This window comes from Sorex fumeus, unplaced genomic scaffold (genome assembly GCF_029834395.1).
Source record: "Sorex fumeus unplaced genomic scaffold, SorFum_2.1 ptg000037l, whole genome shotgun sequence".
NCBI classification, from domain to species: Eukaryota; Metazoa; Chordata; class Mammalia; order Eulipotyphla; family Soricidae; genus Sorex; species Sorex fumeus.
In genome coordinates this window covers 63,884,254-63,912,019 of record NW_026606094.1, presented here as the reverse complement: position 1 = coordinate 63,912,019, position 27,766 = coordinate 63,884,254, and the positions used below count along the sequence as shown (strand labels likewise).

The 27,766-nt window shown below is 48.0% G+C and overlaps 2 protein-coding genes across 2 annotated transcripts in view; one reads left to right on the top strand and one right to left on the bottom strand.

The window, feature by feature from the left end:
• CDCA7L (cell division cycle associated 7 like) overlaps nucleotides 1–9,781 on the top strand; it is a 36,083-nt gene extending 26,302 nt beyond the window's left edge. Inside the window, exons 3-10 of the mRNA XM_056118697.1 lie at nucleotides 1,480–1,617; nucleotides 3,736–4,128; nucleotides 5,725–5,796; nucleotides 5,907–6,077; nucleotides 6,719–6,844; nucleotides 7,901–8,050; nucleotides 8,832–8,968; nucleotides 9,295–9,781. Of these exons, the coding sequence (XP_055974672.1) occupies nucleotides 1,480–1,617; nucleotides 3,736–4,128; nucleotides 5,725–5,796; nucleotides 5,907–6,077; nucleotides 6,719–6,844; nucleotides 7,901–8,050; nucleotides 8,832–8,968; nucleotides 9,295–9,325 (1,218 nt within the window). The 3' untranslated portion in view covers nucleotides 9,326–9,781. The remainder of the gene's footprint in view (nucleotides 1–1,479; nucleotides 1,618–3,735; nucleotides 4,129–5,724; nucleotides 5,797–5,906; nucleotides 6,078–6,718; nucleotides 6,845–7,900; nucleotides 8,051–8,831; nucleotides 8,969–9,294) is intronic.
• A 409-nt stretch (nucleotides 9,782–10,190) lies between these two features.
• DNAH11 (dynein axonemal heavy chain 11) overlaps nucleotides 10,191–27,766 on the bottom strand; it is a 331,353-nt gene continuing 313,777 nt past the window's right edge. The window contains exons 73-79 of the mRNA XM_056118695.1: nucleotides 25,205–25,324; nucleotides 21,021–21,263; nucleotides 19,490–19,672; nucleotides 18,519–18,634; nucleotides 12,603–12,715; nucleotides 11,711–11,851; nucleotides 10,191–10,451 (exon numbers count right to left, since the gene is read on the bottom strand). Coding sequence (XP_055974670.1) covers nucleotides 10,204–10,451; nucleotides 11,711–11,851; nucleotides 12,603–12,715; nucleotides 18,519–18,634; nucleotides 19,490–19,672; nucleotides 21,021–21,263; nucleotides 25,205–25,324 — 1,164 coding nt within the window. The 3' untranslated portion in view covers nucleotides 10,191–10,203. The remainder of the gene's footprint in view (nucleotides 10,452–11,710; nucleotides 11,852–12,602; nucleotides 12,716–18,518; nucleotides 18,635–19,489; nucleotides 19,673–21,020; nucleotides 21,264–25,204; nucleotides 25,325–27,766) is intronic.

The following is a 27,766-nucleotide window of genomic DNA, read 5'->3' as shown; positions in this document are numbered from 1 at the left end:
TGGGGTGGGGGTGGTGTTTGCGTGCGGATGCATGCACACGTGGGTTTGCGTGTATATGTGTGTGTTTGGTTGTGATTTCTTGCACATGTTTGTGGTTGTGCCCTGTCAACACATAATAGGACACTTCCATTTACACCAATTTTTAAATGGCAGGTAAGTCCCTGCTTTCTGGCAGGTAAGTCCCTGCTTTCTGGCCAGCAAGATGTTGTGTCATTAGATACCAGGCAGCCCCTCACCATTATGGCCTTTATGAATCTAATCTTATCTTTTCTTTTCCCTCCCTCCCTCCCTCCCTCCCTCCCTTCCTTCCTTCCTTTTTTGCATCACACCCAGCAATGCACAGGTGTTAACTCTTGGCTTTGCACTCAGGAATTATTCCTGGCGGTGCTCGGGGATGCTGGGATGCAGGAATATGGGATGCTGGGAATCAAACCCGGGTCGGCTGTGTGCAAGGCAAATGCCCTACCCACTGTGCTATTGCTCCAGCCCCCGCCTTTATGAATATTTTCATCCCCCCTCCTGCCCTGAAACTGCAGCCATTAACCCGTTGATGTGGACGCTGTGTTGTGTTAATTAAACCCCATTTAGGTGTGGACTACTGGTGCTTTTGAGCAGTAATTTGAGCTCCTCTGACTGGCCTGTCATCTTGGTCATACGTGCTTTTATTTTATTTTCATGTTATTTATTTTGGCCCTGGTGGTGCTTGGGGCTTACTCCTGGCTTTGAGCTCAGGGGTCACTTGTCAGGCAGGGGGAGGGGTAGGACAGGCGGGGGGGACACTGGGGACATTGGTGATGAAAATGTACACCAGTGGAGGGATGGGTTTTTGATCATTCTATGACTGACACTCAAACATGAAAGTTTTGTAACTGTATGTCACGGTGATTCAATTAAAAGAAATTTAAAAACGGGGAAAAAATAAAATTAAAGTTGGAATAATAAAAAATAATGAAAGTATGTCATAGCTATACATTAATTGGCATAAATATTGAATTTAAAAATTGTTTAATAATTAAATATGGTTTTGCATGTATTTATACTTACATATGTTTATAGTTATATGTTTGTCAATATATAAAATAGCTTGATAGATAATTCGTAAGAATGTTCATTGGTATTTTGATTATGGCAAATACTGAACTTCTTAGTGATTTTTGCTTTGCAATGACTGTGAATTAAAAAAAGGCCCTCCCGTTGATCGTCGATTTGCTCGAGCGGGCCCAGTAATGTCTCCATTGGAGACTTTGTTGTTACTGTGTCTGGCATATCAAATACTCTCGGTAGCTTGCCGGGCTCTCCGAGAGGGGCGGAGGAATCGAACTCGGGTCGGCCATGTTGGCCGCTTGTAAGGCGAACGCCCTACCCCGCTGTGGTCCGGCCCATATGAAAACAAAAATCTTAAAGGGGAGAAAAAAGAAAGGCACCTTACCTGCTGTACTTTCTCTCTTGCTCCCTGTTTTTTTTTTTTTTAATTTTTAGCAGGATGTGCGTTTTCATTCCAAATACTTCACTGAAGAGCTGAGACGGATTTTTATCGAAGACACGGACTCGGAGATGGAAGATTTTGAAGGATTTACCCAGAGTGAGCTGAATGTGACGAGTAACCCAGAAGCAATGGTGAGGACCATCAATTCGATGGGATGTGGGCTGTGATAGTTTCAGTTCCATTTAATGATTTATATTTTTCTCTGTGAGAAGCCACTTCACCCACAAGAAAGGTGTTGCATTTCTCTTGCACACGCATCCCATCAGCCAGTTAACAAAACCAAGGACTTGCTGCAGTGCTGATCGTGACTCCCATGGGTCACAGACCAGCTGTCCATCCTGGCTGCCTGGGGCCTGGGCACAAGCTCCAGCTGACCTCACTGTTCTGAGAGTTGATTTCCCGTGACTCTGTTGACCCTCCTGAAGAGAGCAGAATCTGTTTCAGAGAAGACGGTTCCTTCAGGTCCTTCCTTGGGTTGTGATCATCTTAGATTTTAGAGTTCACGATCACGATCACGATCATCCTGTTGTTCATCGATTTCGTCAAGCAGGCACCAGTAATGTCTCCTTCGTCATAGCCCTGAGATTCTAAAAAGTGCCACATTCAAGGCTCTTTCAGGGTTAGGAGAATGAGACCCATCATTGTTACTGGTATTTGGCATATTGGGTATGTCAACGGGGAGTTTGCTAGACTCTGCTGTGTGGACAGGTTACATTTGGTAGCCTGCCAAGTTGTCCAAAGCAAGAATGAGATAATAAGATGTCACTTCCGGGAGTTGGGTTTTATAGTCTTTGGGTCTTGGCCGTTGATGGGATTACACGGGGGCGGGGAGGGGGTGCGGGCGGGTAGTTGTTAGATTTTAGAGTTAAGGTGGCAGAAATTTAGCTGTAGGGCTGGTGAGATAGTACAGTGGGTAGGGCACTTGCCTTGCATATTGCTGACCTGGATGCGATTCCCAGCATCCCATAAGGTCCCCTAGGCCCTTCAGGAGTGATCCCTGAGCACAGAGCGAGGAGTAACCCCAGAACACAATTGGGTGTGCCCCCCACCCCCAGTTGGCAGTAGCACACACTTAAGAGTTTTCTCTGCACTTCTTTGGAGGATGGGGTGGGGGGTCACATACCTGACTGAGTGCTTAGGAGGACCATAGGACCATATGTGGATTTGGGGGGGATGGGGGTGTACTGAAAAATAGCATTCATTTATCTTCCAAAATCAGTATACCTCTAGCATTGAAGCCTTTTCACACACTGAAAGATGTTGAACCTGGCAACCTTGGGAGTGTAAATACCTGTCCCTAGGCACTGTCCCCCACTTTTACCTGGGGCTTCCCTGGCTCGATGAGAATTTTCCACATGAGGAGTAGCACTGAGGCCCAGCTCCCCTGCCCAGTGGTGGTTTCTCCTGTGGCCTCGAGAATCCGTCCCTCTGTTTGGCCACATAGTCCCCCGTTTCCTGCCGCCCCCCCCCCCGAACCTTCCACATGCCATTGGCGCTTCTTCTCTAGCTCTGTGGCGTCTGTTTAGTCGGGGAGCTGGTGGTGTAGCATCGGGAAAGTAAATTACTGGAGTCCTCGTGCTCGGAGTCTGTGAATGTGGGGTGGGAACTCTGATGTTTCTGTTATAGCTCTGAAACCAGCACGTTTTCCCTTGGAATCCCAAATCCAGTGTGGGGGGTAGGGGGTGGAGGAGAGACCATAGCTCCATGGTAATACATATGCCTGGCAGCCCCAAGTCTGACGCCTGGCACCTCGAGCTGTGGCCGCTACTGAAAAACTAATCAAACATGAAAGGCCCATGAGACTCTGGCCCCGTCCGTCCCACCACCCGTTGCGTGGGAGGACTGGGGCCATCACTGTGTCTGGTCACCAGGGTAGGACCAGACCTTGGGGTTCAAGCATTCTCCCAGCAGTGAGGGTGATTCGGTGGTCCGGGGAGTCATGCAGCCTCACAGGACTGAACTCCGAGCTCCTGCGGGCAGAGCATCTTCTCCAGCCCTGCCTTACATCCACAGCAGGTCTGTTCCAGACTCTGTGCTTTTGGGGCTGGAGCGATAGCACAGTGGGTAGGGCCTTTGCCTTGCACACGACTGACCCGGGTTCGATTCCCAGCATTCCATATGGTCCCCTGAGCACCACCAGGAGTATTTCCGGAGTGCATGAGCCAGGAATAACCTCTTGCAACACCAGGTGTGACTCGAAAAGAAAACAAAACAAAACAAAAACAGCGTCTGTGTTTTCATTTCATCAGCTTCCAGAGTCCGGCGAGAGTGAGGAGGAGAAAGCCCCTTCAGTGAGTGAGGAGGAGGAGGCAGAGGAGGAGGAATGCAGCGAGGAGAAGGAGGCCACCCCACGACGAGGGAGACGGAGAAGCAGCAGTGTGGGGCTTCGAGTGGCCTTTCCCTTCCCCACCAAGAAAGCGGCGAAAAAACCAGACAAGGACAGTTCTTCTGCCTCCACGTTTTCAAGTTCGTGCTTCCAGGACGATAAAAACGCAGTGCTTGGGAGGAAGAAAAGTTGCCGGCAGGGGAACCGGGGGGACGAGTCTGCCTCCGAGTCGGAGGACGAGTCTCGAGACGGGGCCCAGGAGAGCTCAGACGCTCTGCTGAGGAGGAGCACGAACATCAAGGAGAACAAGGCCATGGTAAGGCACCAGCCTGTCCTAGATCTTTCCTGGGTTCCCCAGCAGCAAGGGACGGAGGGAGCCCCTGGGATCATTTTCAGCCCCTGCAGACTGCCCGCCAGTGATCGCGTGAGCTCTGTGCTGCCGTGGAGTGGGTCTAGCAGAAGGCAGCTTTGTTAGACAGGGGTTCACTCAGCCCACCTCAAGTCTAGGTGGCTCAGGGCCTAGCACCCATGTCCTGGGATGACTGTAAGATTCTCACACACTGGCTGAAGGCATGAAGGGCACCCAGGAAGTGAAAACAACCTGCAGATGGTGTTTTTTTCCCCCCCTTCTTTTTGGGTCTCAGTCGGCAATGCACAGGCATTACTCCTGGTTCTGCACCTAGGAATTACCCCTGGCCGTGCTCAGGGGACCGTATTGGATGCTGGGAATTGAACCCGGGTTGGCTGCGTGCAAGGCAAACGCCCTACCCACTGTGCTATTATCCAGCCCAATGTTTTTTTTTTCCAAAGATGTTTTATTTTACTTTTATTCTTCGCTTTTTGAGTCACACCTGGCACTGCTCAGGGGTTACTCCTGGCTTTGCACTCAGGAATTACTTTTGGCAGTGCTGGGGCAGCAGGGACCATAAAGGATGCTGGGGATTGAACCTGGGTAAGCCAGGTGCAAGGCAAATGCCTTACTCACTGTACTATCACTTTGGCCCCAACCTGCAGAATATTTAAATCCTGCAAAACTGTCTCTTTGTCAAGTTAATACATAGAATACAACGAAATTTTTGTCTCTGATCTTTCCGTAATGTGTTTGCTTCTAACAGCATGCTTGGTGAAAAAAATCTTCCACTCATTTATTTTTATCATTTGGACATATTTTTTTTCTCTTCAATGTTTTCTTTCTTCTCCTTCTTACCCAAAAGCATAATGAAAGGATACTACATATTCAATGTTGTATGTCAAATTTACATGACTTAAGAAAGCATCAGGAGCTGGAGCGATAGTACAGCAGAAAGGGCGTTTGCCTTGCATGCGGCCAACCTCGGTTCGATTCCCAGCATCCCATATGGTCCCCCGGACACTTCCAGGAATAATTCCTGAGTGCAAAGCCAGGAGTAACCCCTGTGCATTGCCAGTGTGACGCAAAAAAAAAAAAAAAAATCAAACAAAAAACATCAAACCAGCTGTTTGGGAATTGTTTGATTTGTTTTTGTTTGGGTGCCACACCCCATGGTGCTTCTAGCTTACTCCTGGCTCTGTGCTCAGGGGTCACTTCTGGTCGTGCTTGAGGACCCTGTGGAGTGCTGGGGATTGAATCTGGTTTGGCCGGATGCAAGTGCCCTACCCTCTGTGCCACCACTCTGGCCTTTGTTGGGTGTTTTTCATCCTATGACATGTTTGTGCCAAGTTAAGGAACAGTTCCTTTTTCTTCTTGCCTCCCAGTGGTGCTTGCCGGCAATGATGAAGTCAGTTTCTTCCCCGTGGAGATAAAGAGCTTTATGTGCAAAGCTGTTAGTTAGTAACTGCTGCAGTGGGCTCTCTTAGGGTGTGCGCTGCATTGGCTGCCTTAGTCCTCCCTCCCCGCTGGCTGTCTTCATCTCTCTCCCTGTGTGCTCTTCAGCTCGCGCAACTCTTGGCGGAACTGAACTCCATGCCAGATTTCTTCCCTGTGCGCACCCCGACCTCGGCCACGGTAAGTGGAGCACCTCACTGCGACGGGTGCCTGTCCCCAGTGTCGCGGCAGCCCTGTGGGTGTCGGTTGCAGAAAGCACCCAGGGGTGTCCCTCTGTCTCTGCCTTACAGAAGAGGAAGACGTCCCGGCGGGCCTTCTCCGAGGGACAGCTCCCCCGGCGCATGAACCCCACACGGAGCGCACGGCCCCCCGAGAAGTTTGCACTGGAGAACTTCACAGTCTCGGCCACCAAGTTCGCAGAAGAGTTTTATGGTTTCAGGAGGAGGAAAACCATCAGTGGGGTATTTCCCGACTCTTACCCAGCTATTCTTTGTCTCAGCCTCAAAAGTAAATAAGCATCAGGGTCACCTACCAGGTTGTGAAAGTCAGGGATTCTGCCCCTGCTTGGCCGCCCCTGGGAAGTGAGGTTCCACCAGGTTCCCAGGGGCTGGCCACAGCAGGTGTCCAGAGCGTCCTTTCTTCAGGCGAGCCCCTTGCTCGCACCCTCTGGGAAGCAGGGAAGGTCTCTTCGCAGGGCCAGTCCGCCTGCTGGTCTTGAATGTGGGAAAGGACAGTGAGGCTCCCTGGTTGGAGCAACAGGTGGATTCAAGCAGGACCTTTCTGTCGGGAGGGAAATCCTCAAACCCGGCCTGTGGTTGGTCTGACTCTCCCGAACAGTTTGTGGGCTGGCTTCAGAGTTCATTGCCAGAGCCCAGTGACCAAGGAAGGGCTCCAGAGAGATGAAATTGGAGACTGGTACAGGAGGAAAGGTGCTTCCCTTGTGTAATGATCCCCTGAATCCCACCAGGGGTCAGCCTGAGTCAGGAATAATAGCCCCTCTAAAGGGGACACGGGTATCAGTGACGGAGGTCAGCGGGTTCGGGCTGCGTCATGGTATTTTCTCCAGAGATGCTTAGCTGGGCTCTTGCGTTGATTCTTGCAGGGGAGATGTCAGGGGTACAGACGACGCTGCCGGATATCTTCATTTCGGCCCGTGGAGGATATCACAGAAGAGGATTTAGAAAATGTGGCCATCACTGTCCGAGATAAGATCTATGACAAAGTCCTTGTAAGTGTTGTCTGATGAGTAATTTGCTGCATGGCGATTCTTATCAGGCAGACCACACAAAGGGTATTTGAATCCCTACTCCTGGTTACCTTCCTGGGGCATGGAGGAGGTGCCAGGGGTATGATGTATAATAAGAAAGAGCATAGCCAGGTATAGCCCCAGTTTCTAAATATTTTTCACATTAAAATATATAGTTTTTGCTTGAAAAATCTGGGACTTGGCACAAGAGCAATAGTACCGTGGGTAGGGTTCTTGCCTTGCATGCAGCTGGCCAGGGTTTGATACCTGGCACTACACATGGTCCCCTAGCCTACTAGGAGAAAGGCCTGAGCATCACTGGGTGTGGCCCATGAAACAGAAAAAAATTATCCTCAGGCTGGGAACAATACGGCAAGTAGGGTGGTTGCTTTGCATGCCAGAAGCCCTGGGTTCAGTTTCCAGCACTGCCAAAAGTGAATCCTGAGTACCAAGCTGGGAAGAGCCTCCAAACCCTGGCAGATGTACCCCCTTAAAACAATAGTAAAAAAATGGGAGTTTGGGGCCAGAGAGAGCGCACAGTGGGCAGGGTGCTTGCCTTGCATGCGGCTGCCCCAGGCTGAGAGGCTCTGGTGCTCCATATGGTCCTATTGAGTCCACCAGGCATAATGCCTGATTACTGCTGGGTGTGGCGCAACAAACAGAGATCAGGGGCTGAGTAATATGTGACCCACAGAAAATCAGGCTTGACGGACAGTTCGACAGGTCGGACTAGATTAGAGGCTCCTCTTAAGCCGTGATTTAGAAGGGAGACCCAATGTTGTTCTGCACCGTTTTGTGGATGAACGATGGGCCTCACTCATCACCTATGTCTTCAGATAGCAGTAAGCTATCTCAGACTGAAGCCAAGGTCTTTAAACCCAGAGACTTTGACACTGGGAAGCCTGCAGCCTGCTGGCACCAAGCGCTTGGAGCCCCGTCGTGGTCTGGGCTCTTTGCCTTTGGCCATTGCGGGAGATGGGCCGTGCCTCTCTCGCGATGCCCGCACTTGCCCACCCTCTGCGTCCTCTCCCTCCGCAGGGCAACACTTGCCACCAGTGCCGTCAGAAAACCATTGATACCAAGACGGTGTGTCGGAACCAGGGCTGTGGCGGCGTGCGCGGGCAGTTCTGTGGGCCGTGTCTGCGGAACCGCTATGGGGAGGACGTGAGGTCTGCGCTGCTGGACCCGGTAGGAACAGGGGGGTCACTGTGGCGCTCTCCCCTCCCTGTATCTTACCTGGCCCTGGAGGAAACAAAAAGTGGGCTGGAGGGATAGTACAGAGGGTAGGGCATTTGCCTTGCACGTGGCCAAGCTGAGTTCTAATCCCCAGCACCACCAAGAGTAATTTCTGAGTGCAGAGCCAGGAGTAACCCCTGAGCATCGCTGGGTGTGACCCAAAAAGCAAAAAAAAAGTGGGGTTCCTTCTAGGACCAGCAAAGGAGAAGCTGTGTTTTCCAGCGTCACACATTCCTGGTCCAGATAGGCGTCCCTGGGTTCTCCGTCATATCTCTCAATGGTGTTTCCTGGCGTGTGAGGCATTTCACCCTACACAGTGGGTCTGTGATGCACCCCTGACTCCCTCCGTAAGGAGTAACAGTGACCTTGAACCCGGACACTCTGCTCTCACCAGCAGAGAGCAGGAAGAAGTGTGACCAAGAGGCTGCTCCGGTTTAGTGACAGTAGAACATCCAGAGTGAGATTCTATGCCTGGGGTGTCTCATTCATGGTCTGGAGGTGCCTAAAGCCAGGGCCAGCTTCTCTGAAATACATGGACCAGTACTGAGGAGACCAGCTTCCTCTCACCACTGCCTCAGCAGAGGGGATAATAGGTTTTTCTGGCCTTGCTCAAAAGAGGGGGGTGGGGTGGGGCAACTCATTGATCCAGCTGAAGGTGGCGGGAGCTCCTCGGGTTTTCTGGAGGTCGAGGGGACCCCTGGATGGAATTGAGCCTGTGCCCTCTTTTCCCCAGGACTGGATGTGTCCCCCTTGCCGCGGAATTTGCAACTGCAGCTACTGTCGGAGGCGCGATGGCCGCTGTGCCACTGGGATCCTCATTCACCTGGCCAAATTCTACGGTTATAATAACGTGAAAGAGTATCTGGAGAGGTAAGTCTGAGAGGCCCAGCCTGGAGGTGGTCACTCCCAGTCAGGCTGATGAGTAGGAAACCCTCCCTTACTCTCCCCCTACCCCTGCCCTCCCCTGGCATCACACATTTTTCCTTTCTGTATCTGCTGGCACTAGGGAAGCTCAGGACTGATCGTTTCTGGATAAGAAATTGTTCCAGGGTTAGAATACTTGCCCCTCATGCAGGACAGCTGGAAGGAATGTCCTGGGCAACTCCAGTGTTCCGCTTGGAGTCCTGGGTTGTTAAGCCTCTCGCCAGAATTCCTTCCTGGGGGACACTTTGTCACTTGGTCTCCTCTCTTCTCAGCTTACAGAAGCAGCTGGTAGAGGACAATTGAGGACCAGCCACTTCAGCAGGGAGAGAACATGCCATACCGTTTGTGCCTGAGATTTCCTGCAAGTTTCTTTCCCGCCCTCCCCTACACAGAAAGTCTCTGTAGTACTACTACTTTTTAGAAGCTGTTAATATGCATGTAGATGCTTATAAAGATTTCTCAGGAAGTCCGCACCGCAGTCTCTATGCAGACCTATAGACACAGACCTGTTTGATTATTGAAATGTTAAAAGCAGATGATTAAAATGCACAGTTCCAATGTATTGGAGGTAAAGTGGGTTTTCGAGAAAGCATTGTATAAACAAAAAAGCTCTTGCCTTTGAACACTGGTTAATTATATTTGTTGCCTTGATCTTTTTTATGTCCCGCACAGCAAACCTGGGCCCAGTTTCTACTGAGGTGTCCTAGCCCCTTTCGTTTCATCTCTGACCAGCCAGGGACCACGCAGTCCCAGTCACCTAATTTCCCTGGTCTGGCAGCACTGGGAATTGATCCTGAAGAATGTTCCCCTAAGCTCATTAACCAAGTGCAATTAACCAGAGAACTTGAACATACTCAGAATTTTTATTTTTACTAAAACTTGAACTGAAAGTGGATTTTGGGGTTCCTGGAGGGCCCCTCCCCCCCGGAGTGCCGCCTTTTCATTCCGGATTTGCCTGCTGCTTTGTTTGTGCGAAAAGTTCCCTGGGAGGGATGCTGCCTCCTCCACGATGAGGAGTCCCTGGAAAAGCTAAAAATCAATGTGGAGATTCCCAATAGATTTTCCACCCCCCTCAAGGTTAGTGTTTGGGGGGAAAAATAATGCCCACTTGAGTGCTATAAGCCGGGGTCTCTGTATCATCCTTGTGAGAGGGTGCACATATAGGGGCTCACATGTCCGGGTCAGGCCTGTAGCAGGAGCGCCACGCCCGCCAGCACCCATTTGGCCGGCTTCTCTTTGCTCTTCAGCCTGAAGGTCCAGACGTAGGTGGGTCCCCTAGATTTGGTTCTGTACACAGGGCACTCGTAGGTGTTCTTGGTCTCCTGCCTGTCCACAGGGATGGCTCTGGTGAAGATGACGGGCATCGGGGACGTCAGCTCCTTGAGGCGGGCCTCCGCGATGTTGCCCGCCTGCGCATCCCACCGGGCACCTGGGGTAGAGGGTTTAGCATTGGTCATACTGAGCTCACTGTTGCTGGCAATAAATGTTCTGTTTTGTCACATTTCTGGTCAGTGGCTTTCTTACGAGCTGTCCAACACAGCTCTTCGCGCCTGTCCCTAAAGCTTAAACTCTTCTCTCTGAAAAGTATTAGCAAGGAGCATCCTCAGGCAGAGATCAAGGACAGCAGATAGGCTGATGCTGGAGCTGTGATTTGTGTTTCACACCATCCATCTGATGGTGTCATTAATAGCACCGAACTAAAGGGCAATAAAAAATATGGGTTGACAGTAACCATTTCCCATGGGCCATCCCACTGCAAGCCGCCAGTGGTAATGCACCTATGCCAACATGGTAAACTTAAGAGTCCAGATTCAGAACTCATTTCACAACACCTGCACGGTAGGTAACCCAGGACCATCTGAACAGTGCCTGTGAGCAAGGAGTTCCCTTGCCGACTAGGACAGCAGCTTGCACACTTGCCCCTGGCTGATCTATCTGAAAAGGATCACAGTTTTCCCCACCTACTTTCCCCATTAGAGTTCTTTGTGTAGTGGCATCTGCAGAGGCTCAGGGAAATCTCAGAGTAAAAGCTCAGAATGGGGCTGGAGTATGTGCATGCAGCCGATGGCTGGTATCCCATTTGGTACCCTGAGCATTGCTGGGTGTGGTACCCCTGCCCCGTAGAGTGAAGTAGCAGTTAGGTAATAAAGGGTGGAAGGGAAATTTGGTGGCGGGGGCAGAGGCCACTCCTGGTGATACTTGGTCACACCAAACAATGCTTGGGATACCGTGCGTGGTGCTTAGGATGCCAGGCTGTCCTGTGTTCTAGCCCCCGTTAAAAAGGAGCTAAGTGTAAAATTAATTTTACTTTTTTGCCCACACCCGGCGTTGCACAGGGGTTACTCCTGGCACATGCACTCAAGAATTACTCGTGGCGGTGCTTGGGGGGGACCATATGGGATACTGGAAATCGAACCCGGGTCGACTGTGTGCAAGGTAAAAGCCCTACTCGCTGTGCTATCACTCCAGCCCCTAAGTATAAGTTTTAAATCCACACCTACAGCTATGTTTAAACGACAGCCGTTGCCCTAAAATGTGGTTTATACTTACACACACCCTGGCATTGAAACTTGGAAAGAGCAGGAAGTGAGATAACATCACCAGCTAATGCTAGTTGGCAGAGGACACGGACCTTACCAAGCTGAACAAGGTCCTGAGCAAGGAGGTCCTGGGTCGGGGGACTCTTACCTTCCATGAGGAGCCCGTGGAGATACGCGCCTTCCCTTGGGGGGTGGCCATAATCTTCCCTCGTCTTCTTGGTAACATCAACAGTCAGGCACATTTTATCCAGTGGCCACTCATTTTTTCGAGCCGTGGTCTGCATGATTGCTTTGAGGAATGGAGTTAGTTGGTTCTTAAAGGACTGCACTGGTCTCATAAGTTAGTTGTAGGGGCCGTGGGTGGTGGTGGGGGGAATTCCTGCTGGCAGATCTCGTGCAGTGGTTCAGTGTAAGGACCTAAGGGTGCTATGGTGTGGGGGACCACCTGGGCCAGTCCAGCAGTGCTTGATGGCTTTGAGAGCTACACTCAGCAGTGCTCAGAGGACCCATGTGGTGTTGGGGATTAGAACCAGCTCAGGCACATACTAGACATGTTCCCTAACTCTTCTCTACCATTTTCCCACCTCTCGTTTAAGTTCATTATTTTTGTTCAGTTTTTTGAGCCACACCCTGTAATGCTCAGGGGTTACTCCGGGCTCTGCACTCGGGAATTGCTCCTGGTGGTGCTCAGGGGACCATCTATGGTGCTGGGAAGCCAACCTGGGTGGACCATGTGCCAGGCAACTGCCCGGCCGCTGTACTATCACTCTGGCCCATGTTTCAATTCTGGCAAGTTAGCATATGGCTGCACTAGAGTTGAGTCTGCAACACCTGTGCTAGCATGACAGATTTTCACTGCAGACCTTCCTGAGGCAACACCAAAACAGTTTATTCTAAAACAGGGACACTGATTGGGGCCACACAATCTTGGGGTTCTCTTTGCCCTACCATGGCAGAATGCAGCCACGGGATGCACCACCGGTGGCCCTTCACAGAGAAAGCTTATTCCAGTGACCCGTGTGCCAGCTCCCTCTACTAACCCGTTAAGAAGGACTGAGGGTTGAAGAACCCAGAGAGCCAGACCACTGCCGGGAGCGCGAGGTCTTGCGTCCAAGTCTCGAGTTCGCGGCATCGTAGCAGGAGGTCACTGAACCTGGTGAGTAGAAAGAAGGCAGGAAGCGGTGAGCTTGCTTTCCAGTAATACAGAAGGTTGCCCACAAGATGATGAGGGGGACAGTGGAGGGTCAACTCACTGAGAGCCAGTGAGATGGTTAGCTGCTGGTTTTGCAGAACTTCTTCACTGTCAGGGGAGAATTTTCTTTTGTGTTGAGCTTTTAGGTCCTACAACCATTATACTATGAGGGACAAGGGGCCCTGGGGAATGTACAAAATTCATCTCCAGGGGGCTGGAGCGATAGCACAGCAGGTAGGGCTTTTGCCTTGCATGTGGCCAACCTGGGTTCGATTCCCAGCATCCCATATGGTTCCCCCCCCCCCCCCCCCAAGCACTGCCAGGAGTAATTCCTGAGTGTATTGAGCCAGGAGTAATCCCTGTGCAATGCTGGGTGTGACCCAAAAAGCCAAAAAAAAAAATCATCTCCATCTGATTTTATTTTCTTTTTCCCTGGGGTATGCATTGACTGCCCAGGGGTCTCTATGGGTGGGTGGGGGTGGGAGGGCTATATGTGAGTGCGGGGGAGAGTCTGTGCTGGCCAGAAGTGGGTCAGGCATACGGAGAGTTGTAGGTACCCCATGGGCAATCATTACCTGGAGGGAAACTGCACGCCTCCCCTCATGAGCTGCATGCCTGTGTTTGAGATCCTCCAGCTTCTGCCCTGCTTTGTCTAATTGGCATCACAATTGGCCCTGCAGTTAGCCTAGGAGGAAGCTGGCTCAGGGAGGCTAAGGAAAATGAAACCTAACCTAACTTGCAAAAGAGGGTTGCAGGGAAGGGGAAACCATTCCCTCTCACCCCCCCCCCCCCCCCCCCCCCCCCCGCTCCATCTCCCTAGCGTGAAAGCCACAGAATTCGGAGTGCTGGCACTGAGGTGGAGCAGGGGTCCCAATGAACCGCTTCAGGGAGCACAGCCCGGAGCAGCTGGCTTAGGGGGAAGGAATGCCGTCAACTCCCCAGCCTGCCTCACCCAAGGGGAAGTCCTGAGAACTCGGAGTGTGGCCTGGCCCACTACCCCATTCCTTGGAATGACTGCTGTGAGGGAAACACATTTGGAGGTAATGCAGAGGAGTCGAGAGGACCCTGTGTGACACGAACAGGACAAAGGTGACAAAGCAGCAAGGGCAGACTTGGACCTCATAGTGCTGCTGCAGGAGGCGGCAACACTTTGCGACCTGCTTGCATTTTCATTTTATGAGGACAAAAGGTTTGGTTTGGTTTTGGGTTTGGGTGCTACATTTTGCTCTGCTCAGAGCTTCAGGGCTTCAGCTATGCTCAGGGATCACTCCTGGTAGGTTTGGGGGGACCATATGGGGTGCCAGGATCAAACCATGAGTCAGCCATGTGCAAGGCAAATGCCTTACTTGCTGAGCTACCATTCCACCCCCTAGAAACATGTGTGTGTGTGTGTGTGTGTGTGTGTGTGTGTGTTGGTACTTTTAACAAAGCTCCACTTGTATGAAAAAGATTGTGAGGGTGAGAGAGATGGTACAGAGGTTATAGCACTGATTCTGCAGAAGTCTCACCAGGGTTTAACATCCGGCACCCCGAGTCACTGAGCACAGCTAGGAGTAAGCCTTGAATACAAGACTGTGATTATAAAGAAGCCCTGCGGCCATCCCATAACCATTGCCTGGTAAGCTACACAATTCTAAAATTCTGACATCCCAATAGGAACACACCAAATTAGATGAGAAAGTAACAGAGACTCCAACTCAGCTCAATAAAAACATTCACATAGAAGGTTCAGCTAGCAACAACTTAGTAAACCCTCAGACAAGGACTTAATGTCTCATGGTGAGATACAATACTGTCACTGTCCTCCTGTTGTTGTTCATCGATTTGCTCAAGTGGGCCCAGTAACATTGTGAAACTTGTTACTGTGTTTGGCATATCGAATACGTCACGGGGAGCTTGCCAGGCTTTGCCGTGCAGGCGAGATACTCTATGTAGCTTGCTGGGCTCTCCGAGAGGGGCAGAGGAATCGAACTCGGGTTGGCCGTATTGGCTGAGTGCAAGGCAAATGCCCTACTCACTGTGCTATTGCTCTAGCCTGAGATACAACAATTTTCACAAATTTTCTTTTGCTGAAGTATTTTTTGATAATTCCATTAGCCATTTAGTTGTAACAAGCAATAGAAAATGAACCATTTTCTACCTGTTAAGTGGACAGGTGTGGGGGTGGGAGTGGGAAAATGGGGATGATGGTGAAGGGAAGGTCACACTGGTGGTGGGGGCTCGTGCTGGAATATTGCATGCCTGTAACATGCATTATGAACAACTTTGTAAACGATGGTATTTAAATACAGAGAAAATAGATGAAAAGTAACAAGAGTGTGGTTAGAGGTAAAAGAAAAGGAAGAATAAGGGGGGGGGGGCGGCGAAGAGACAGCTCAGTGAGTAAGGCACTTGGCCTGCACATGGCCAACCCAGGTTTGATCCCCAGCTCCCCAGCTCCTGATCTCCTGAGCCATCAGGAGTGATCCCTGAGTGCAGAGCAGGAGTAAGCCCTGAGTACAGTCAGGTGTGCTAAGAAACAAAACAAAAACCTAAAAGGAAATTCAGCTGGAAGATAACCTAAGAAAAATTAAATTCTATACGTGAAAGTGGAAACAAAAGGGGGGATATGAAAGAAAAAACAATGAAACATAAAATGAAATAATTCTAGAAAATTTCTATAATGTGTTCAGCAAGAAAATCTGACACAGGACAGTCAATACCAAGATCTTGAAAGTTGCCCCTAGGACCCCTTGATGGATAAGAAAGATGAAAGGGCTGGAGTGATAGCATAGTGGGTAAGGCATTTGCCTTGCATGCAGCCAATCCGGGTTCAATTCCCAGCATCCCATATGGTCCCCTGAGCACCGCCAGGAGTAATTCCTGAGTGAATGAGCCAGGAGTGACCCTTATGCATCGCCGGGTGACCCAACAAAAAAAGCCTTTCACAAAGGGCTTTCATAAGCAGCTTCTTATGGAAGAATGAAACCAGCTTCTGGGTTTGCAGCACAGTATTGGAATAGATAAGAATAATGCCCTACAGAGTCCAGGAGGCAAGTCTTATGACCTGCCCCACTGGCCTCTTGTATAGAGTTTAGGTTGTCCATTGGATGTCAAAAACTGCCCACAAATCCAACAAACAGGAATGCTGATAAAGCAGTAATGGAGACTTAGGAATGTGAGCACAAGACTTAGTAAGGGGGGCTGGAGATAGTATAGTGGGTAGGGCACTTACATTGTAGCCAACCTGGGTTTGATCCCTGGCACCTTACCTAAGGTCCCCCAAGCACCACCAGGAGTTATCCCTGAGCACAGAGCTGCAAATAAGCCCTAACCATGGCAAAAAACCAAAACAACACCCCCCCCCAAAAAAAAACTACGTGTCAGGTTATATAGGAGAAAAATAGTCATAAAAACAAAATTATAAAGCTAAGTGAGAGGATGTCCAGCCTGGCACATTTAAACAACAGTGAACTGGAAAAGTGACAATGAAACTTTAAAAATGAGGTGGAGAGAGGGGCTGGAGGCATAGTAGAGAAGGCGGGGGCTTGCTTTGCATGCAGTTGACCCAGATTTGATTCCTGGCACCACATATGGTCCCCTGGGCCACCGAGGGTGATCCCCGAGTGCACAGCCAGGAGTAAGCCCTGAGCACTGCCCTAAGCCATGACCCAAAAACCCAACCCTCCCCAGCCAAAAAATGTGGGGAAAGTCCATCGAGAGAGTTAAAGAGGTGAGTGGTGGTTTTGGGTGTGGGACCCCTGAGTTTGGTCTCCAGTGCCACAGGTGCCCCAAGCACCAGTGGGTCAGGACAGCATGACAGAAAAACTAGCAGAGTTTTCTTGGAGCTAAAGAGAAAGTGAAAATTACTTAGAATTAACTTGGAATTGCAGAGACAGACGGAAAATGGGAGAACTGAGGTGGAGGACTACTCTGAAGACAGGGAGGTGACAGAATGAGAAGAATTTCTCAGTGGCAGCAAAGGGTCTGCTCACATCTACAATGGCATGTTGTGCCAGGGAGACACCCCTAAATAAAGAGTTCTGTAAAGTAAGGTAAAGAGAAGAAGCTTTCGGACTTCCTAGAGAGAACAGACCACTTATGACACAGGACAGGTGCAATGACAGCCTTGTTAACCGCAGTCAATGCAGTAAGACACGATAGTGGACTCCTAATGCTGGAAAGCTGAGGGAAAGTAACGGTGCCCTAGAGTTCTGCGCATAGGCAGTGTGGGGACCAGAATACCGCCGCTGTGCTACATATGGATACCGAATGCCCTGCTGTGTATTTTTCTAGTGAAGAGATAGAGTTGGGCATATCAAACAAGCCCAGAATACAATACGAAAAAGTCACTGTCATTGTCTTCCCATTATTCATCGATTTGCTCAAGTGGGCCCACTAACATTGTGTGACTTGTAACTGTGTATGGCATATCAAATACGTCATGGGTAGCTTGCCAGGCTTTGACATGCGGGCGAGATACTCTAGGTAGCTTTCCGGGCTCTCTGAGAGGGGCGGAGGAATCGAACCCGGGTCGCCTGGGTCGGCCACGTACAAGGCAAACTCCCTACCCGCTGTGCTATCGCTTCAGCCATGCGAAAAAGTAACTGAAGAAAAAATATATATTTTTTTGCTTTAACAACTCAAAATATATTTTGAGCAAAAAATAATGATGTTGACCATAAAAATGCTAATGGTTACAATAACATTGTAAATAATAAAGCTGAAGAAGAATTCAGGAAAATAGGCTGGGAACCAAACCAGCAGTTAAGGAAGACAAGTGGGTTGCAAAAATTAAGTGGTGTAAATAGGTCTCAAGTTAGTGTAGATCTAAAATTGAAATATAAGAGCCAGATAAATTGCCTTGTATAATGTGTTAGGCCGCCCTGGGTTTAATCCCTGGTACCACACAAAAAAGGAAAAAAAAATCAAAATAAAATTCCTGTTTTCACTGTTTACATCTAGTGCTCAGGGCTCAGTCTTGGCTCTGAGTGCAGGGATCACTCCTGACAGTGCTCAGGGGCCCATATTGGGTGCTGGGGATTGAACCAGGGCAAGCACCTTACCCCTGTACTGTCTCTGGGCCTTAAATACTTTGTTTAGTTTTGGGGCCACACCAGGCGGTGCTCAGGGCATACTCCTGGCTCTGTGCTCAGGGATCACTTGGGGATCATACTGAGTTCTGGGGCTAGAACCTGGGTCAGCTGTATGTATGATAAGCACCTTACCCTGGTACTATCTCTCCAGTCCCTTTGCTGTTTCTTTTATTGGGAATATAAAGTACAACTTTCAATATTCATAGCGTTAACAACTTTTTGAAATTCAAGTAAAAGACTTGTTTCTGAAGGCACTTATGACCTCCTGGTCTTCATTTCTGTCCACACACATTCCATCTGCAAACACCTGGGGCTGTGTGCAGGGAGTGGGGGGGAGGGGAGCTGTGAGGGGCCTTTCCAGCTGTGTGTCATCTGGAAATCTAATGGGACCTTCCATGGAAGGCTCAGCCTTAGGGAGGCTTGGGGAATTCATGGAAGGAAGTTGCAGGAAGGGGATAAGCCCAGAACAGACACAGGGGCAGAATCTGAATCTTGCTCTAACTCTGATTTTAAGTCATCCCTGCCCTTTACGCCAAAGAAAACTCCAGTGGAACTGGGGGCAGTTTGCCCTCTTGTGGCCTGAGCACCATCACAAAACATTGTCTCCATGGCCCTCAGGAGGCCAAATTCAGCACAGCAGGTCAGTCTTGAGGGGAGTAAAGGGCCAGCACGGAGCCAGATGGACTCACCACTGTGCCAGGCCGTATGTGGACGGATATGCCAGTTTGCTCCAAGAGTCCGGGACTGCATCATAACCCAGCGAGGCCTGCTGGGCTTCCAGGTCAGGGGACAACGTCAGCTCCCCCTGGAGTTGAAAGAGAAAGCCTCAGTTTCCCCTTTGCCCACTTCTGCTTGTGGGTCCATTTTATTTAGCTGACTTAACTCTACATTTTCAGCATTCTGCAAAGTCCTGGACTCTGAGACTGAATAGATTACACTTTCCCAAGACCATAAATTCTGCCCCAGCAGAACTTGGGCTCACAGACCAAGAGAATATGGGGCCAAAACCGAGGTATCTGGTAAAAAATAACATAAGCTAGTAGATCTGAAATAGACCCCAACAGCCTAACTGGAATGCAACACGCTCATTTTACCTTAACAAGAAATACAGGCCCTAAATTAACAAGACATCTCTGGGAAACAGGAATACTGATTGTTTGGTAACAAGTAGACCCAGTTTTCCTATACGCCCCACCCCAACAAGCCATTCTTAGTCCTACCCTAAGTTCCTCCCCTGCTGGGGAGTTATTTTTTCCTCTTCTACTTTCCAATAAACTTTTTTTTGTTGTTGTTTTTTGGGTCACACCCAGCGATGTTCAGGGGTTCCTCCTGGTTTTGCTCTCAGGAATTACTCCTGGCAGTGTTTGGGGGACCATATGGGATGCTGGGAATTGAACCCGGGTCAGCCGCATGCAGGCAAATGCCCTATCTGCTATGCTATTGCTCCAGCCCCTCCAATAAACTTTTCTATTTTTCTGACTCTGAGCCTGAACATCTTCATTACTCAGTATTTCCCATCTTGGACATGTTGAAGATCCCAGGAACCATGGATGGACACAGACCCGCCATGAGTGCTCCTACATCAGGGGGGCTCGGATGGCTACACAGTGACTATCTGCCCCGAGGCAAAACCACGGCCAGTCCCCATTGGGAAACGTACCTTCAAACCAAGGTCTAATTGTTGAAGTGATACTTGGATTTCCCGAAGGAGAATGTTCATCCTCTCACATTCTTGGAAGCACACGAGAACGTAGGGACTCCTACTGGGATTTTTCTGCATTATTTCTGCCATGTTGAATTCTTCTGGAAGTTTCTCCAAAATGTCATCCAAGACATTCTTAACCTTACACACATACACACACACACAACATCACACACACACATCACACACACAACATCACACACACACACAACATCACACGAGAGAGAGAAAGAGAGAGAGAGAGAGAGAGATTTAGAACCTTCTGATTTCATGTTTGGTCACTGTGAATATATACTTACTTTTAAGTGTCATAATATGACTGCCAGAAACAGCTGCTAACCTTTAAAAGGTGTATGCAGAGCAGCACTGCCAGCCCCCTGCCCTCCTTAAAGACCCCAGCCTAGTCTGGGAGGAGTAGCTAGTGACAGTTTATGCAATGCTCAGGGAAGGTAAGAACTCATCAGCTAACGTTCATTTGTACGTAAAGATGTAATCAGATGAAACAGAACCTCGACTGTGGGTATTGCATTTTTGTCTTCTATACTCTGCTCCTGGAAAATGTCATTCAAGAAGTCACATGCACCAAGGAGGCCCTTGAGTGTGAGCAATTCTGGTGGCTTATGCTGCCTTCTTGATAACTTTGGGGGGCAGTTAAGATCTTTATTCTCAACAGCCTGAATATCACTTTTCTATAGTTGTGTTGAAAAAATAATCTTTCTGGGTGTTGTGACTGAGTATATAATCTGTTTTCCATGAAAGTCCACAGGGCAGGGGAATCTAACATATATTACATCCCCCCAACCCCCATATACAGCATACAGATTGTAGAGCAGTGCCTGCTTTTCAGCTTTATGCTGTATACCTGCTTTCCTTGATTTTTCAGATTACTGCCTGTAGTTTTTTTGGAGTGGAGCACACTGCGGTTCTTAGAGATCAGTCCTGACAGGCCTCGGGGGACTATTTGGGGTGCTGCGGATTATATCTGGGTCAGCGCATGTAAGGCCAATGCTCTACTCGCTGTCTTATCACTCCAGCCCCACTGCCTTAAGATACGATCACAAACTTGCAAGTTGCCTGGCATCCTGGACTAGGGCCTCCTCCACCCAGATCCCCCATATTCCAGTATGTAGGCATTACACCCACCAACTGCCCCTGGTGCCATGCAACAGCATGAATGAACCTCACAAATACGATGTGGAGCCAAAGGAGCCAGGCATCGGTGGGTACACACTGTACAGTCATATGTGTATTGAAGTTCAAACATGAAGTTAATCCAGTGATAGGTGTGGTAGAGTGTGGAATGATGTGTAAGCTGGGAGTGAGTATGTGTTAGTTATCTTTTGGAGTATTAGAAATGTTCCTATTTAAATCTGCATGGGGCTTATAGGGGTACATACAAAGGTAGAGTTAGTGCAGTTGGATCCAAGATTGGTGGACTTTACCACACATACACTATTATGCTTTAACGAAAGGAAAGGCCTTCTCCTACCTTTTCTTCAGTGGACTGCCCCAGCTCCTCACTGCCAAGTGCATTCCTGGGCTGCATCTCCAGTAACGTACGGAACAGAGTGTTGGACATCACTGTGAGGAACTCGATTTCAGCATTTGGGTGGAGGCCATACAGTGTGGGGCTTTCTGGAGGAAGCTGCTCCTCTATGTACTGGTGATAGCCCAAATAATCCAGATCTGGTGGGGCTGCAAAGCCAGGGGCCAACATAAGCTCATCTTCAATCTTCGATCACAAAGGAAAAGTTTGTTAATTCAAAAGGTGCACCAGGCATTGTTTCCTGTATGCTTGCTAAAGAAGGTTTCAGCACAGAACTGGGTCAGTAGCAGGCTTCCCTACCCTTTCCCCCAGTGAATCATTCTTTGTTTATGGCAGCAGTTCTTTGCGAAAACTCCATGGAACACACATAAAGACACAGATTCTGTTCCAAAGTACTGCTTTCTGAAGAACAGATTCTGTTCTTCACAGTATTGCTTTAAGCTATTTTATATGTGGTGCATAGGAATACAAAATAATTATACATGCATCTGCTGAAAAAATATGCGTGTAAGAGTATGTAATGGACACTTTATAGGGCAGTATTTTCTGAGCATTGCTAGGGTGGAATCAGTGTTGCTCATCTCAAGAACCCCAAGTCTCCAAGACAGCTCTAACACCTAGTGGTATTCAATGCCTGGTGCCCAAGAAATGAAAATCTGGAAGAGTCTTGCAGATTTTTACTTGACTGAGCTGGGGAAGAAGGCTGACAGTCATTCTGGAGGCAAGAATACCAAATCTTTTCAACATTCCAATGTAATTCTTCAAAGCATAATGAAAGCATTTATGGGTCTGACTCTCCTGAACAGTCATAGACAGTCAATCAAATCCTTATAATTTTCTAGTAAACTTGAATAATTTCATATTTTTCTTGGGTTGTTTTTCACTTTCAGAGACAATTATTAAACATGTTTTGATTTTTTTCAGTCTCATATAAATTTGTTCTATATGTATTTAATGTTACTTTCTAAAACTGTCACCTTATGGACCTATTTTATGCCTAGGTTTTCTCAATTATTTTCTTAAAAGTGATTTTTTTTCTCTATGATTAGATATGCTTTGTCACACACACACATACCTACCATACCCCAACAGGAAAGGAAGCCTATCCTCTCTGTCATTTGGAGATAAAGTCACTATTCATTATCTCCTGCAATAAAATATATGCTGATCATGAGTGTCCCCATAGGTCTTGGAGGTAAGAACCACTCTTATGGCCTAGTCTAATAGTCAAGGGGCTCCTGGTCTAATAGGGACAGAGCAAGTATGATTTCTTGTTTGTTTTGGGGCCATCTGGGCTGTGATCAGAGTCTATTCCTGGCTTGAGGATCAGGAAATCACTCCTGGTGGGCTCTGGGGACCATATGGGATGCTGGGGATCCTGGGTCAGATCCAGGCAGGTGCTTTTTCTACTGTACTATTTTTCTGATCCCACATGTATGATTTTCTACAGCCCGCCAGCTCCAGTCTGCAATCCCAGACTGGTGGAAAGCCTACATGCTCAGATATGACCTCATTTTCTGTTTGTATCCCAAAAGGCATATAAAATAATCATGGCCAAAAAGCCAGCACAAAGTGATAAGGTGTTTGTCCATTCGATCGATCTGGAATCATTCCCTGGCACCGCATATGTTTCCTGAGCACAGGAAAAGGAGTGATCCCTGAGCACAGCCAGGTGTTGTACTACACACACACACACACACACACACACACACACACACACAAAATCAGGAATAAGAAATATGTCTGAACTGCACTTTACTTCCCTAAACAAGGATTAGATCTTCTTTGATAAAGAGTTTATTAGGGGAGGGGGCTGGAGTGATAGCACAGCGGGTAGGGTGTTCGCCTGCACGCAGCTAACCTGGGTTTGATTCCCAGCATCCCATATGGTCCCCTGAGCACCGCCAGGGATAATTCCTGAGTGCAGAGCCAGGAGTAACCCCTGTGCATCGCCAGGTGTGACCCAAAAAGAACAAAAAAACAACAGAAAAGAGTTTATTAGGGGAGAGAAATTCTAAAAACCTTTGTTAATTTGCCCTTCACAGACAAAAAATGTTAAAAACAGAGTTTCAAACCTCTGAAGCTAACCTGGGGTGGTCTCCTAACAGTGCATGGGTTAATGACATGCTGAGCCTGAGTCTGATCTGGGCACTAGGTGACATCACTGAGTCGCATCACCTGCTGTGGTGCCCTTGGTCCCCGCCACCACAGGCTGCAGAAAGACCACATTCTCCAGCCTGTGCAGTAACATATTGATGTCAGGGGTTCAATTTGTGTTATTCAAGTCACATCCAAGTGTCATCCACCTGGTGGTATACACCAGCATTAAGGTGTTAAGCTTCCAGCCCATCTGACCTAATGTCACCCCAGTTTGAAAAAACTGTCCCAGAGCAAACAAATATACTAATTTCCATGTCAGTTAAATTGATGTGGGGGAATGGCTGAGAGATGTCCTGAGATTGAAGTGTTTTTTCCTAATAATATAAGGCTCCCAATAACATAAGCAAGAAGAATAGGAAAAATTTGCAAACAAACTGGAGTGTTGCAGTGCTGGATATTAAGTGTGTGGGTGTATGAGTTCCTTTAGTGGACTGGCAAAGAAAATGGGCAAGAAAATGGTTTGACCCTGACAACCTCAACAGATCTCCAAGGATGAGCAGATCCTTAAATTTCACAAAGGCAAATATATTCGTTAGTGATGCCCCTCCACTTTCATCATCTAAGTTTATTTCATGATTGTTTGAATGGGAGTTCAGGCTGGTGAAGGTTAATGGATGGATTCCTCTGGCACAGAAATTCTCTTCTTACCCTCAGGCCTTCACCTTCACCACCATTGGGAGAAATTGGCCTCCCTATAAAAGTCTTGTTCCCAGGCTGCTGATATTTCCCATCTCCATGGTAACATGCTCCTAGATGTCTTCTGAGGAGTGACTTCTAATTGTGTTCAACTGAAAGTGCCTTTCTAACCTGTGAAATCTTATGCATGACCATAAGGAAAGGCCAAGAATTCACAATCAAAATGAATACTTAAATGGCGGTCATATGGAAGAAGAGTACTATTCTTGATTTCAAGACAAATTATTTAACATTATTAAAAATGGTTAAAAAATACTGCCCCCAATTTTATGTTTAGGCCATATAGTTTTATATGATTAGAAGTGGAATGAAATGGACTGGAGGATACAAACAATATAATTGCTTCATAAAATAAAATTCTCTGATAAATCTTAACAGCAGGTCTTGCAAACTATTAAAGATACAGGGCACTGCTCTTAATACTCAATGTCTAGTCCAACAAGAAGTAGACATGCCACAATATAGGATGCCTTGGGTTTCTGAGAAATTACCAGGGTGGCCATAAATCTGGAAACCACTTTAGAAGGAGAGAACATGAGAAAAGAGTAGTCATAATTTCCACTACTTCAATATGAAAAATAAAGGCTGAATACTTTGTCAGAAAACAGACTTAATTAAAAAAAACTATGTGAGTGACAGGTCTGTAGACAAAGGGCAGTAAGATGGGAAAAGCGTGCATAGTTTCTTTCAAATTTAGTATAAAAGAGCCCTACTCTTTCCACAGAGAAGGAAGCACATCAAATAAGGACATTTTTCTTGAGCATTATCTAGATGAGAAGTGAAAAATCTAGAATATTCTATGACTTGGTCACATAAAAAATTCAGTAACTTGAGCACAACTTTCTTGTGCATGTATCTAGTTGAGTGATGAAACATCTAGAATATTACATGACTTGAGTGACACTGATTTCATAGTCCTCAAAACCAAAAGAACTATGTTCTGGATGGGAAATCTTTCATGCTGACTCGGTGTCCTGGGGAAATTACCATGCCTAGGTCCTTTCTCTAGACAATGCATTAACAGTGTCACTTCTGTGAAATCCCAGGGTTACTCCAAAGACCCTGTATGATTCTGGTTACAGAAGTCTAGGCTGCCACCCAAAATTCTGCACTTTGAACAAGTGACCACACCCTCTTGAAGGTGGGCCAGACTAACTCACAAATATTCGAGAATCTGCAGTGATAGCATTCAAGAATGTTCTACACAGCACAAACCTAACTTTATAGATGTTCACCAGAATTTTCTCCTCACTCAAAAAAAAGGAGCTTACCAGAGAAGGATTCATGAATTCTTCTAAATATGCCCGGCACAGTTTGCGATCCCAGTCATCTGTGATGTGGCCCCCATACATGATTTCACCAAAGAGGTAACGCAGGTCTTCCCAGGGGACCTGGGTAGGGGATAGAACATCAAAGAATTTACTTCAGGGCCCAGGACATCTGCCTCAGAACAGCCAACCAGTACTTCAGGCTCTCTCTAAATCCCTGGGACCATTGCTCCAAGCCATGTTCCACAGATTATTTAAAACAGGCTCAGAAAGTAAGTTCCTGCAATGAATTCCTTGGGAGAATTCTTGTCTATGTATTTTAGCATCATGAAGTAAAAATTCACCTGTTTCTTAAATTTTAATGCTAAATGGAGTTAATTATTTCTAAAATATGCTAAGCAATCATTTACATATTCAAAATTCCCTTCCAAAAATGATGGTGGGATGTGGGATCCCAGGGCCCTTAAGGTCTGACGAGTTTTCATAATTCAATTTATAGCAGGTTTCTTGGCATTACTTGTGTGAATATTCTTTCAGTCAGGGGCACTGAGATAAGAGACAAGAGAGAAATGAGATTTGCTGGAGAGGCTCCTTGCTCGCTCTGGCAGAGAAGTGGCGAAGAAGCATCTCATGATCTCTTTTTTTTACTATCCTATGTACACACATCTAATGCACTCAGTACAAAGAAAGCATTAATGGGGAAAGGGGGTTATAGAAGGGACATGGAGACATCAAGGCTACATTGTTCTGTCACTTCTGCAAGCCCAGTGGTCCAGCCTCCAGAGAAGAATGCAAGGCCAAGCAGTCTGGCACCATGAACTACAGCCCCTTGCACCTGGAGTGATAAGGGCATGTGAGAGAGTGTCTGCATTCCAAAGCTGAGTTAGGGATCTGTGAGAAAGGGAAGACTGCTTCTATGTAACACTAAGAGCTAAAAGGCAGCGAAGGGAAGAGATGTTAACCCTTTCCCAACCAATTCGGACACACGAGTCATGGCTTGCCCATTTTCATGGGGCCTCTGTTCCTGCCCTCTTGCGGGTCAGTCTCCATAGGCTCATCCTAACAGTTCTGGTTGGGCACCAACATATTACACTGGGAAAATACCCACTGTAACTTGACTTTGGGGTGTATCAGAATTTCATCACCTCGGGGGCTGGAGCAATAGCACAGTGGGTAGGGCGTTTGCCTTGCATGCGGCAGACCCGGGTTCGATTCCCAGCATCCTATATGGTCCCCTGAGCACTGCTAGGGGTAATTCCTGAGTGCAGAACCAGGAGTAACCCTGGTGCATCACCGGGTGTGACCTCAAAAACAAACAAATAAACAAAAACAAAACAAAACAAAAAAAGAATTTCATCACCTTCCTGAAGTCCTGGCAAACCAGTTCCCTTGCCCCCAACTGGTTTGGGGGCTCAATCCCTTGCATGACTTTGGGGCTTGTCCTGGGCATGATTCTTCTCAGCTGACAACTCAGGACCGTTCACTGTTTCAGTCCAGGAGTCACAGTAGCTCCTCTTTCCTTGGCCCAGCAGGGTTTGAAGCCTCCCGTTAACGTCCTCTGGGTTTGCAAAACATGCCAGTTTGCAATGAAGCCTTTCCAGACAGGAACCTTTATACCCTTCGGGGGCAGTCCATTGCCTCCCAACAGTTCAAGTAAAAACTTAATTATAGCCTTCCTGTGTTGGGCGATGTGACAGAAGTAAAATGGCTTCAACTACTCCCATGTACTTGCTACAGATTTATTCCAACTTGAATAAATGAACCTCAAACTTAAATCAGCTTGATGGGAATGAAAAGCACCGGGGAACTGATAAAGCTGTGGCAGACTCTCAGGCATCTCATGGAATCCCTTCCACGCAGCTGATGTGAAACTGGCTTCTTTGTTTGCTGCCTTCCGGAATTACATTCAATGCCTGCTTTATTTATTTTGGGGTGTGCCAGGACCACACCTGGCAGTACTCGGGTAACTCCTGGCTTTGCACTCTTGGCGGGCTGGAGGGGGTAGAGAGGTGCTGGGGATCCCACTCGAATAAGCCGGGTGCAAGGCAAGTACCTTACCTGGTGAAGTACCAGTCCAGCCCCTCCTGCTTTACATTTTAGTACTCAATTTGCGTCTCCCTCAAGAGTTTAATACAATTGGGATCTGTACTATAAATCCTCAATTCCTGGGAACTGGTTTTGTGATAGGTGGAGTATGACTCTAGGCAAGAGGAGAGGGGTGGTAGGGTCAAACTCTAAGGCTGTGTTCCTTCTGGAACACCATTGGGGAGCAATATGGCAATCAATGCCACCCAATGCCTCTTTTGCAAACCACAGCACCCAAAAGGAGAGAGAGAACAAAAGGGAGTGCCCTGCCACAGAGGCAGGGTGGGTTGGGGGGATGGGGGTGGGTGGGAGGGATACTGGGATTGGTGGGGGTGGAGAATGGGCACCGGTGGAGGGATGGGTACTTGATCATTGTATAACTGAGACCCAAGCACAAAAATTTGTAAGTCTACAACTGTACCTCATGGTGTAACACTTGCCGAAATAGCTCAATTGGGAGAGGGTTAGACTGAAGATCTA